The sequence below is a fragment of the Agelaius tricolor genome, unplaced genomic scaffold (assembly GCF_023055355.1).
Source record: "Agelaius tricolor isolate 1412-34295 unplaced genomic scaffold, bAgeTri1.0.p SCAF_7, whole genome shotgun sequence".
NCBI classification, from domain to species: Eukaryota; Metazoa; Chordata; class Aves; order Passeriformes; family Icteridae; genus Agelaius; species Agelaius tricolor.
This window is the reverse complement of record NW_027269267.1, coordinates 16,072,159-16,084,726: the sequence shown is the minus strand read 5'-3', so window position 1 is coordinate 16,084,726 and position 12,568 is coordinate 16,072,159. Positions and strand designations below refer to the sequence as shown.

The 12,568-nt window shown below is 39.0% G+C and overlaps 1 protein-coding gene across 7 annotated transcripts in view; it reads right to left on the bottom strand.

Annotated features, from left to right (window-relative positions):
- SH3KBP1 (SH3 domain containing kinase binding protein 1) overlaps nucleotides 1–12,568 on the bottom strand; it is a 212,791-nt gene that overhangs the window by 12,008 nt on the left and 188,215 nt on the right. For all 7 annotated transcript variants that reach the window (XR_011679706.1, XM_071430424.1, XM_071430425.1 and 4 more), the window contains one exon: nucleotides 7,785–7,870. Coding sequence is in view for 6 of the 7 variants with exons in the window: in XM_071430424.1 (XP_071286525.1) it covers nucleotides 7,785–7,870 (86 nt within the window). In the remaining variant the exon portion in view is untranslated. The remainder of the gene's footprint in view (nucleotides 1–7,784; nucleotides 7,871–12,568) is intronic.

The window sequence follows — 12,568 nt, the reverse complement described above, 5'->3', positions numbered from 1 at the left end:
TTTCTGCAGCTATCAGAAATTGGGAGCTTAAATTTACATACTAAAGAAAATGTACAGCCTTCCTGACAGGGCCCAAATGGAATTTTACTAAAGAAAAAGCCCAGTCTACTGTATTCACAGCCACATTAATTGTGTACAGCAACATCAGCATCCAGCAGACCTGGACTCTGCACTGGTCCAGCTTTTTCTTTGTCTGGTAATAACAAACAGTAAGGAAGAGTCCAATAAACATGTAGAACATAGAGATGGCACCCATCAATTAAGTACCTAATTAAAACAGTTGATATTTGTTCTACAATTAAACAGATGTATTCATCATTATTACTGTCTCACTGATCAAGCTGGAAATCCATGTAATTCATGAGATGGGAAGAAAGGCATCAGAATAATTTTAATATATCAATGTAGTACATAAAGTCTGGCTTACTGAGCAACCATATTTCCTGAATATGAAAAAATGTTAGCTGTGCAAGAATTGTTCCCTGGTATCCTTCCATGCACCTTAAGAATAGAATATTTCCCCCTGTTGCTATGTTCATCTGGAAACATGGTTATTTAAAGGATGATGTTGGTATTTTTTTTTAAATGCCCAGATCCAGGAAAACAATTATTTAGAGAAAAAGTTCTAAACTCATTAGACTTGTACCTTCCTAGAAAATGACCTTTAGTCCCTGCCCCCTAAAAGACCCCAGAAATAAAAAGTTATGTGGTTATGCTTCCTTCCTTACCCCTCTTATTCCCTGCATTTACTATTCTGGCATAAAATGTAGCTAGGCTTTATCTTCCATTTTGGTTTTTTAGTATTTGGGCAAAATAATTTCTACCGAAATTATGACAGAATTTTTTTTGAATTAGTAGAGAGAATTCCCCTTGAATATCTGAAATGGGAAATGAATTATAAGAGAATCAACACTTTCAAAGTGCTAATGGTGAGGTTTTGCAGAACAGAAATACAGCAGGGCTGAAGGAAATGAGGCAAAATTGGCATTCAGTTCATTTGGAATTTGGAGAAGATTATGTCACAAAAGCCAGAGGTAGATTTCATTCCATAATCATCTTCAATATATTTAACAGGTTGACAACAGGCATGTGCAATAGTATATATACTGTCTTTAAATGCAATAATCCATAAAGGTGTCAAATGAGACACACACTGCAGACAAAAACTTCTGCAGTAGTTCCCATTCAATATATAGTAGAAATTTAAAACCTCAAATAATCTGAATGTTAGTTGGAATTTTCAGAACACTGTAATTATTATAACTACTTCAAGTATCCAGATTCTGCTACTCCCTCCCTGCATTGTACCCTTTGAGGAAGACAGCCATACACCCAGCCAGGGTCCAGGCAGCAAATCTCACTCAGAATGAATCACAGACTGTTTTCTAAAGATTTGGGTAATGCAGTTTTAGGAGGAGAGCTCCCTGGCTGCAAGGCTCCTTTATTCAGGAGTGCAACAGGGATGTGCCAGGGAGGGCTGCCCCCCCAGCTCTGTACCTTGGGGTGAACCAGCCCAGCTCACCTGGCTCCCCAGGACTGTCACTGCACAGCTGCTGTGACTTTAGGACAACCTCTCCTCAAGCACCCAATTATATTCTCCCATTTCAGTCCTGACTTTTATCACTTTAATAGCTGAATGTAGAAATGAGTTGCCATAATGAGCTCTGCTAACCACTTGCCAGTGCCCTCATAAGGATTTTATTTTTAACAATTCAGAACATGCCAAGAAAGAACTGAAAGGTCAAGAAAACTGAGGAGCTAGAAGAAATGGATATGCTGTTTTCAGGCACCTCAACTTGATACGCATGGCAACCAATTTAAATTTCTAGTTTACTGCTTTTTTCTGGACCCTTCAGGGCAAGAGCCCTGCTTAAGTTAAATAAAGGACCATTACCATATTCCTGATTACAATATTTACAGTCCAGAACTATGTTTATGGGTGATTTTGACTCACTGACGTAAATATTGCAACTTAAACCAGTTGGGCAGTTCTGTTCCTTTGCTTTGCCCTATTAAAATGAGCATGAATAGCAGCATAGAAAAAGGTTTAGACAGATTTTGATCTTCATTATATGCGTCACATTTTGTCCTCCAACCCTTATATTTAAAAACCAGTATTTTCTGATTTTCCAACATTCATTCTGTGTTTTCAGGCAAAATAATTCTAATATCTCACAGTAAAACAGCCTGTGATTTAAAGACAAATGTGCTCCATTCTACAACATTTCACCAGAAATATCCTCCATCTTTTTCCCTAGTGTGGCCCAAATCTTATCACTTTTTCTTGCAGTCAGAGGCACAGCAATCACCTCTCCTGACAAAATACAGCTCTAGAGCAACTGCAAATACAGTTCAAGGAAACTTGATATACTGAATTTTTTTTTTGTTTGTTTATTAGATATTTTCAAGAGGGTATTTTTTACTATCCTTTCAGGCAAGCTAGCACCAATCTTGCAGGGAGAGACAGAAAAAAAAAGAATGGGTAATCACATGGCTTTGGCCAGTACTCCATGATCCACTAGCAAATACTCTGCAGATTAAAGTCTGAGAAAGTGCTAAAAAAACAGATTTGCACTGACCAGCTTCCAGGGAAGCTCTTACAATATTTCATACCATCATTGGATGTTTCAGTAGGAATCAATGAAGGCATATGTGCCTTATGTTAGCACTGGTGAAGATTATTAACTGCTTTCATAAATACTAAGCAAAATGTGTAAAGAGCCAGGAAAAATATTGGAAAGATGTGTCCACTTGGCTCTGTGCAACTCAGTCTTTTTGCAAAGCACAGAAACTTCTTTTTGTGGGGATTAACTGATCATTTCCACAGCAGATACATTATTTTTAATTCTTTGTGGTTTATTCCTAAATCACTTAGCTTAAATCCATATGGATTTAAGTATCAGTTGATGCCAAAGCAACCCTGCTTTGGATAGACAAGATTTTTTCAGGATTCCAGAATTCCAAAGTGTGTGTGTGTGTCTGTGTGTGTGTGTGTGTAGTTAGAAGATGTGGGATTGATTCTGACTTGCAGGAATAACTCAATACCTTTTTTTGGAAAGCATTATTTTTTGATCCACTGTTTTGGTAGGTACAGTGGCATTTGGTCAGTGCTCAACCCACTACATCCCTAAGCTATTCTATCTGCTAGATGTTTCTGTCATCACACTAGCCCTCATATACAAAATTCTTTATGAAATGAAAAAGAAACACGTCACCTAAAGAAAGGTCAAGTTATGCCATAAGGCATGAATTGAAGCTGTTGAAATCAATGTAGTTCTATGCAGGAAAAGCAGTTTGTAGAGCAGGGTTTATTGTCAGTGTAGTTTATGTTGTTTTAGAAGCATTTTAAAAGCTCAAAAAGCCACAGCCAATCCAGAACAGTGTTGGTAGAGATGTGCAGATGCAAGATTGTGATTTAACCACAGCCTTGGGTACATGACCACACATTTTCCACTGAGTGTCCCTGAACACTCTTCAAATTTTTACTGTATGTTTGCTGTGATCTTTTTCCTTTCAGACTAGAAAGCCATACTAGTATGTTTCTAAATGCTTTTGCACAATGAAATAGATGCATTACACTTTGTGATGACAAAATCTGTCTGCAAGAACAAGTTAATGAATCCAGAGCATTGACAAACACCACATGTAAACTGCACGTCACCTTCATCACTAAAATCTCTTATGATACATTAAGTGATAATGATTTCTCATTTCAGTACTATGATGCAAGGTTTTCTGTCACAGTATATTCAATTTCAACTTTTAATAAAAAAAAATCTGTAATATCCATGTAAACTTCGGCATTCTATGAAATGCTTCTTTTTGTATTTGCTTGTTAGGCATTGAAAACTAAACCAAAGACAGGATAGAAAAGAAATGGAAAAAAAAAAATCCTTACCCTCATGAAATGAAGAAGAGCTAGCCATGGCAAAGAGATGTAAATAGGAAAAGTTGAATGCAAGATGTGTGGAAAGGAAAGTAAAGACATCACTGAAAACAGGGAAAAAGAAAACAAAAGAAAAAGTGAGGAGGAATGGGGAACGGTTCCTCTCAAATAATATAATCTGAAGTTTTCCAGTGGTTTTGTAAAGAGTGTGAAAAAAGTAAATGCATGGACAACAGAAATAAGAGCTGTCATTATATCTACAAGCAGCAGTGATGTTGCTAAGCAGAATTTTTTCTTGTCAGTGCAGTTTGGAAAATTGTAATCGGTACTGAATTATCACCAAGAAATTTACATGTGAAGTCACAGCTCTGCTGAACATGTTAAGGAAACCAAGTCATGAGCTAATAGCTTTTTTATATATGCAACTCACAGAACATTATTAACAGTATTGCACATCACCTCAACCTTGCTCAAGCATTTGTGATTTTCCCGATTGGAAAAGTGGGGGAGAGAATGTTTTTAATGGTGTGGGGTTATCTGGTTAGACAACACTGATCTACTGGTAGAATATTACTCAGAAAATAACCAGGAAAAAACCATTTACAAGGGACCTAGACAAAATGCAAGTTTGGAATCTAGATTCCCAATTCAGCTCAGCATATTGCTGCTCAGTTGTTGATGGCATTACTGATTTCATTGTTGCTGATCACTTGTTTGTTTTTTGAGAGATGGCATATGGAAGAGCCCTTTATCTTCTCCATCACAGAGGTTTTGGTATCATCGTAGTAAAGAAAAGGAACCAACTTAGAAATCCTTAAAAAGGCTTCAGAGAATAAAGAACTGTTCTCAATCCAGCATTAGTTTGGTTTGCTTTAATAACCAAAACTGTGTCTCCACTGTTTTTTCTCCATCTCTCTGCTCTGCAGGGAAGGAACAAGAGCTTTAGACTGGGTATAGGACTAAGAAAGTGACAGCCAGCTTAACATCTCTAGTGCAAAGTAGCCAGGAGATGCTGTGGTATTCACTTTCAGTGCACAATTTACCATCAGTACTTAGCAGAAGCATGAAAGAGGGTGAGGCAGCTTGCAAGTGATTGTTGCTCTCCCCCCTGTTCTCCCTGAGAGCTCTGAGTGACTGGGAATGGTATTGGACTAATGGGACAATAAAGAGGAGCCCAGTTACCAGAATGGTCATGCATCCAAGCTGCTACAAAGGCCATTTAACTTCAATTTTTATCAAAGGCTACTGCTAAGTCACACCTTGGCTGTCACATAGGTTCACTCTAACTTGTGTAAATTTGGATTTCTGAAAAGACACCAAATGGTAGATTTAATCAAATCCCTTTTGAGAGGATGGATGAGCCTCAGAGAAGCTGAGGTTGTCCTTCCTACAGAGCACATGATATAGGGGCAAAACCAGTAAGATACATCACTGTTAAATGTTATCTGGACCCACACAGCCAGATCTAGCAGTGTTTTGGAACACACTGGACAACTCCACTCACATATCCATCATCTTTTCTAATAACTCATGTAGCCACAAGACTTTTCCAGCCCATTGTTCTCTTTGTAAATAAATTGAACAAATCACACACTTACCATAAATCTCTACAATTACATTGTACCATAAACTGCTCTGAACTCCAAACCTCTCTTCATAGGAAAAGACATTAATACACTCTGAATTGGTTTTCCTTATTAAGCCTTGATTTATTGCTCTGGCCTCTCTTAAGATGCCTTTTATTTATTTGACAATATTTTACATAAGCTGTCAAAAGCTGGCTGAAGATTTATAACAGTTCTGATCTCTGGATCCTCTTTCAATTCAAACCCATAATTTATTTATTTTTTTCTTTTAACAAGTTGTCTAACAGGCCAGAACAACATGATTTGCCCTTGTAAATGCCATTCTTGTTTGACCCTATCAAGTTATACTTATTTAAGTACTCACACTATTTTATCCTTGAGCTCAATAGGTTCTCTGTGTAAGTGGTAACAGGAGGACATCAGCTAAACCCTTTGCAACATGTTATGGTTTGGTTTATGGATTCTTGTTGGCTCCTATTCTGCATCTAAAAAAAACCCTAAACAACACAAATTCCTCCCTCTGCTACCCTCTGCTCCCCCTGCATGTTCTGGAAATGAACAAGAATTTCTATAAATCAGATTTCCTGCCTGACATGTTAAGAACAAAACCAAATAAAACCATAACCAACAAAACTTAAAAATACAAAACACTCTAAGCTTTTATCCTGATAGTGATTCCAAAGGAACTAGAACAAGGAATAAAAAAGTTTACCTCCATCACTCACAGGTAGCATATGCTACCAGCACTCATAATTTTCAGGTAAGCAGAGGCTTATGTGCTTTGAAGCAAATTTGTAAACACAGTTAAGAAACACTAAATGGTAGAATTTGTCTGCATTTCCATATCATTCTTTCTAATAGTCTTGACAATAAAAATGTTCATGCAATTTATCACGAGCTTCTAGCTTTCCATGTTTAAGCCAAATGAAAACCTGGGAAAAACATATTACCTGCTGCTCCAGAAGAACCATAGCTACAGCAGAAGCTTTACAAAAAGCAGATCTATGTATGCTGGAAAGCTCATAGACCTATGAGAAATGCATTTAGTATTCTGATGTAATGTTGCAAATAAAATTCCTTTAAAACCTGAAGTTCTGCTTCCAAATCTGAGGAAAAGGCATGTTTGGTTGTTGAAAGGATGCTATTGTACAGAAATGCTTTACTAATAGAGGAGTCTGGGTAGACACCACCACACCAAAATGACATTTCATATCCTGCTGAAAGGTAGCAATCTTACACAGGCAGGATCCCTGGCTCTGCCTGAGACAAACACGGGTCTGTGCAGGCACAGCTGCGAGCGAGTGCCGAGAGCGACGGCAGCAGCTGCTGGGCTTTCCAGCAGGGCAGAAAATGGCTCTGGTGCTCGTGCCCACTGCCCCAGGACACAGCTCAGTGCAGGAGATGGCTCTGGGGCTTGTGCCCCCTGCCCCAGGACACAGCTCAGTGCAGGAGATGGCTCTGGGGCTTGTACCCCCTGCCCCAGGACAGAGGTCACTGCAGGAGGTGGCTCTGGGGCTTGTGCCCACTGCCCCAGGACAGAGCTGACTGCAGGAGGTGGCTTTGGGTCTCATGCCCACTGCCCCAGGACACAGCTCACTGCAGGAAGTGGCTCTGAGGCTTGTGCCCACTGCCCCAGGACAGAGGTCACTGCACCCTGCTCACCCAGGGCCACCTCTGCAGCACCCACCCAGCAAACACCATTGCTCCTGCTTTGCCAGCTTGAGGAGGAAGGAGGGTGAGAGAAGACTAAAAAATAACCTGTTGTTGCTCCTTTCCAGGTGACTTCCTGACTAAACAGCTCATGGGTCAGGAACACAAGTTGTTTACAATAGCCTTTAGACTGCTTTTAATTTGTGTATGCAGAAAAATTGAGTCAAATTGACCTGAACTGGGTTTCTGTTCCTTTGTATTGGACAGTGTAAAGATTACTAACTGTACCAAACCCACAATCTTTTGCAGTATTAAACCCGTGGCAGCACTATTACATCAGTTAAACAAGTATGCCTTATTATTGTTGGCCTTCTCACTTGTTTCAGAGTTTTAAACAAAAAGAACAAGAGCCTTCCTATTCAAAATAGCTCACTATTCCATATTTGTTTTAATTTTTTTAAAAATAGAAAACCCCAACAAAACTATTTTAAGTAAAGTAGAAATGATCCTTTAATCCTGCAATCTTTTAAAATTTCATATAAGAGCACTCACATTCATTGCCAAATCCTCAATCTGTCTCCTGAATCATACAAAAGTCATTAAAAAGCAGAAACTTGTACCATAAATTTCTTAGGCAAACTGTAGAAAGCACTATAACTTACCGATGTCATTGCTTCTTTCAGAGGAGTCTTTCTCTAGAGTGCCGGATACTGTACTGCCCACTAATTCCACTTTTGGACTATCACTCCTGCATTTGGATCAAGAAGAGGAGATGTTTTATTGGGAGATTTTGTGTGGGTTACAGTAAATTGATAGCTAACTTGCAATTAATAAGGAGAGAGCAAAGTATTCTTCCTTTGCAGCACCAGAGTGACAGCAATGTCAGCGAGAGCAATCTCCAGCAAGTCGACATGCTGTCCAGATTAACCTTATCCCATTTCTCCTTAACACCTGTCAAAAAAGCCTCTTTTAGACACCCTAGTGTCTGGAATAATTCTTCAGATGTTCACAGCATCTCAACGCAAAGGAAATCTAAGGGCAAGGGGACATTATTCAACATCTTCTTTGTAGCTTTTTTCTAATTAATTGGCTTGCACAAACTACAGCAGTGGACTACCTGGAATGCTGCAGAAAGTGAGAGAACCTCAAGCTAGCATTGTGCATTTCAGCAGTTCTGAGTATGTGCTTATAAATGCAACTCCTCCACCATGTTTTTCCACTTTTCTTATGAGACTAGACTATGAATACTGTTTCCACAGTCCAAAGAACAAAGATCATCTAATTTGTCAGAAATGTCTTTTGAATAGTAAAGTATCAAGAGCTAGGATACTTTACACAGAGGAGCTATTTTAAAATCAAAAAGGAGATCAAACAAAAGCAACAAAATTATCCCTACTTTGGAGAATATTCTATCCCACTTGTACTTGAGTTAACTAAAATTACCTACTGAAACAATATTAAAAAACCAACAGTGCTAAGTGGGTGAATCAGTATTGCACAGTCACTCAAAACTCTGATATTTACTGTGACAACAACTGTTCAGTTGATGCAATACATTGTACTTGCCATCATTATCAGGTCACTTGACAAATACACTAGTTTTTCCACAATGACTATTCCCAGTGTAACACTCTAAAAATTATGATGTATGTAAGGTACCCAACTTAGGGATAAAAACATAGATCTGGCCCGAAACAACCCAGGCAGATGTGTACTATACATTGCAATAATTAGATATTGACAGAAAAATACGTAGTGAGCTCACAAATCTTGTTGATTTTTTCATTGGTCTCTGCTTTTGATACCATAAGCTGATGACAGATGGCCTGAACCTCAGTTCATGGCAGCAGCTTATGAGCAAAACAGAAAGTGGCTGGAAACCCTATTTCAGACTTCAGGGAGGCTGTGATAAAGAGCTGAAAATTTTTATTAAAACCCAGAGGAGGTCATAGATTAAGTGAATATATATCCCATTAAACCCTGTAATAGGGTGACCAGCGAACAAAAAAATAGACAATCAGATTAATAGCAAACCTCTCAATATGGCAGGCAGTCTGCACCAGGGAGGACACAGAAGAAATTTAACACACACATAGAAAAATGTATTAATTGGCAAGATGATAAATAAGCATATTTCCAAGTGATCTACTGGAACAATTAGTTTTCTTATTTTTTAGTCTTTAACTTTTTCTTATATTGCTTATATATTTGTAAACCTATAAGAAGCAACATAGTTTCTTGGCTGACAGAGCAATGAGCATCTGACTGCATACTCTGTTTTACACACATTCATTTCCCAGCAATCTGAGAGCACAATGTGAGTTGGAAGCACTCTAGGAAATGTGTGAGTATGGCTTTGGGAGAGATTCTTAGAATGGCACGATTTAGGGCTGAAAGTCACAACATTTACCATTTGCCTACAAAAGATACCAAGATATATGGCAACAGAACCACAAAAAACAACCAAAACAACCCAATCCTGTTGTCAGAAGAATCAACAGGCTCATTATGGCACTCTGCATCCATAGTGTTGTGAAAGGAGTGGAGCCCTCCCTTCTCATTCACAGTGTCCCTCTCTGCTTGTGCCCATACAGACAGGCTGTCAGCTTGACCAGACAGATGATCAGCCTGAGAGAAACCCCACACTAATAGAAGTCCCACTGCAAACTGATTAATTGCCATCTGGAGCAACTCCCTGACCCATATGGCTGTGCAGCTGCACAAATGCTGGTGCTAAACATAAGGGAGGCTGTGGGAATGGGGTGCCAGGACAAGGAACCCTGTTAGCAGTGGCATGGACATGGATTGGTTGAAACTGATTGTAAAGATGCACCTATAGGTGTTTATGGCTTTCTACTCCAGAGAATTGACTTACCTATAAATTGTATGTCTATATATCTTGTCTATAAATCATGGTATGTCTAAGTAAGCTGTGAAGGCATTGGAACAAACTGACAGCTATTCACTGTCCCACATGTTTTTTATCTGTCCTATTGCCCTTGAAGCCCTACTCTCACTCCAGTGAAGGAGGATTATATTTAAATGGAAAAACAATCATCACTACAAAAAGTCAGTGAAATGCATAAGATGCAAGCCCCTTAGGACAGAAGAAAACCCTCTTTGGCTTAGCAGCTGCCATGGAAATTGCACAGCACCCACTTTGTAACTACAGCAATTTCCCCCTCAGGCTCAGGTACTGGTTTTGGCTGGGATAGAGCTGATTTCCTTTAGAGCAGCTTGCAAGGTGCTGTGTTTTGGCTTTATGCTGAAAACAGTGTAGATAACAGAGGGGTGTTTTCATTGTTACTGAGCTGTGCTTGCAGAGTCAAGGCCTTTTCTGCTTCTCCTGTCATTCCACCAGGAAGGAGGGTGAGGGGGACAAGGAGTTGGGTGGGGACACAGCTGACCCAGGGATGTCCCACACCACAGGATGCCATAGTCAGCACGTAGAGCTGAGGGAAGAAGGAGGTGGGGGATGTTTGGAGTTATGGCATTTGTCTTGCCAAGTCACCACTGCAGGTGATGAAGCTCAACTTTCTAGGGGATAGCAGAACACCTGCCTGTCCATGGGAAGTAGCAACATTCTTTGCTTTGCTTGCACATGCATCCTTTGCTTTTCCTGTTTTACTGTCTTTGTCTCCACCCACAAGTTTTTAACTTTTTCCCTGATTCTCACCCCCATTCCACTGTGGGGGAGTGAGTGAGTGTCTGCACAGGGCTCAGCTGCCCACCAGGTCAGCAAAAGTTCTGCCAATTCAATTTTTATTCTAATTGCTTTAGGTTTTTTAGATTATGGAAATGCTTCCAGTAGGTCTTAAAATAATTACTATCTTATTAAACTGAAGGATTTAAAACCAAAACACCTTTATTGAAGTAACTGCTTCCACTTGAAGCTTCATATTTCTTAATTATCCAAGTAATTAAAAGTATTGTCCATTTTTTTTGTGCTAGACATAGCAAAGTTTGACTATTAAGAACATAAGTTTGCTGTTTAGGTTTGCCTTTTGACTTTGGTAACATGAAAATTAAAATATCTTAAAAAATACATGGTTACTTCACACAATTTTGTAATTAGGAAAAAAAAAAAAAGGAAACCACAAGAGCAGCAAAGCAACTTTCCAAAATTCTAAAAATTGCTAAAAATTTATAGCATGTTTAAAATATTTCAAGCAAAGGATAGAACAAAAGAATAGTTACTCCACTGCATGCCTCACCAGTGAACTGAACACTAGGGTATGTATTGGTCTTTCCTAGCTATCACATAGCTAAATCAGAAGATTGTAGCAAATACTTGTATTTCCAAGTATGCCCAGGTGATCAGCAGGTATGGACTGTATTTTGGAGCAACTGGGCAAGCATGTTCAAAACCAAGTCCAAAAGAAGCTGTGGCAGTGGCACCTGGGTAGAAGAGTAAGTTCTCAGAGATGTACAACCAAAGCATTTCAGTAAGATGAAACTGGGAGCCCAAGGCAGGTGCCTTTTTTTCTTTTCATTTGCCCCAGATTCTCACTAAGAGCATTTTTTTATTTAACCACACTTGGAGGATTGAAGGGTATCAATGTCTAGCATTTCACTCTCCTCTAACCTATATTCTTTTCTGGTATTAAATTCACCATTACTATTACTACTTGAACTCCAGTAGTTCAATAGCAGATAATTCTCCTAACAGCACAATAGTAAAACTATTTTCATGCCTATATTCTAGTTTTTCTGCAAGATGCACAGCTTGCCCATTTTAGGCAACTGTTTTATTCTGGTTTTCATCTAACTCTATTCACTATGCATAAAGGAAATCTACAGTGCACAACCCACTTGCTGATGACTAAAATGTAGCCACCTAGACCTGCTTAGGACTACAGTGAGGCCTTGAATTTCTGCAACCTTTCCTCTAGCAGAGAACAAATGGACTTGTGTTGGCAATCCAATTTCTCAGTGCTCCTCAAAGACTGTAACCACCTCTGATAAAAAGCGTTATGTAACTGCAGAGTGACAACCAACATTAGAGAATAATTACTTGACAGCACTATTCTGCAGTGGCTCCAGCTAAAAGAGCATTGAAAATGTGTATTTTGCTAAAGTTTGATCTAAAAAGGATCAAAGAAAGCAGACTGAAACCAGGCTGACAGTATTTGAAATGTGCATTGCCTAATGCTATTCCTCAGCACAATCCAAGCTTTTGCACTGAATTAGTGCCCAAGCTAAGCTGCAAGAATTTGAGGTAAACTAAGAAAGTCAAGATCAGAGTAACATTCTGATGCAGGTATTTCCCACACATTCTGCACTGTTGCAGCAACAGCTGAATTTCTTCAGTAGAAATGAACTAGTCATGAACAGTGTAAGACTGCTATTACTGAGAAGATAGTTATGATCCAGCCAGGTGACTGTAAGGATTTTCTTCTTTCTTATTGTTCTTTAAATACAGCTTACTGTGAAATAAACTGGGACA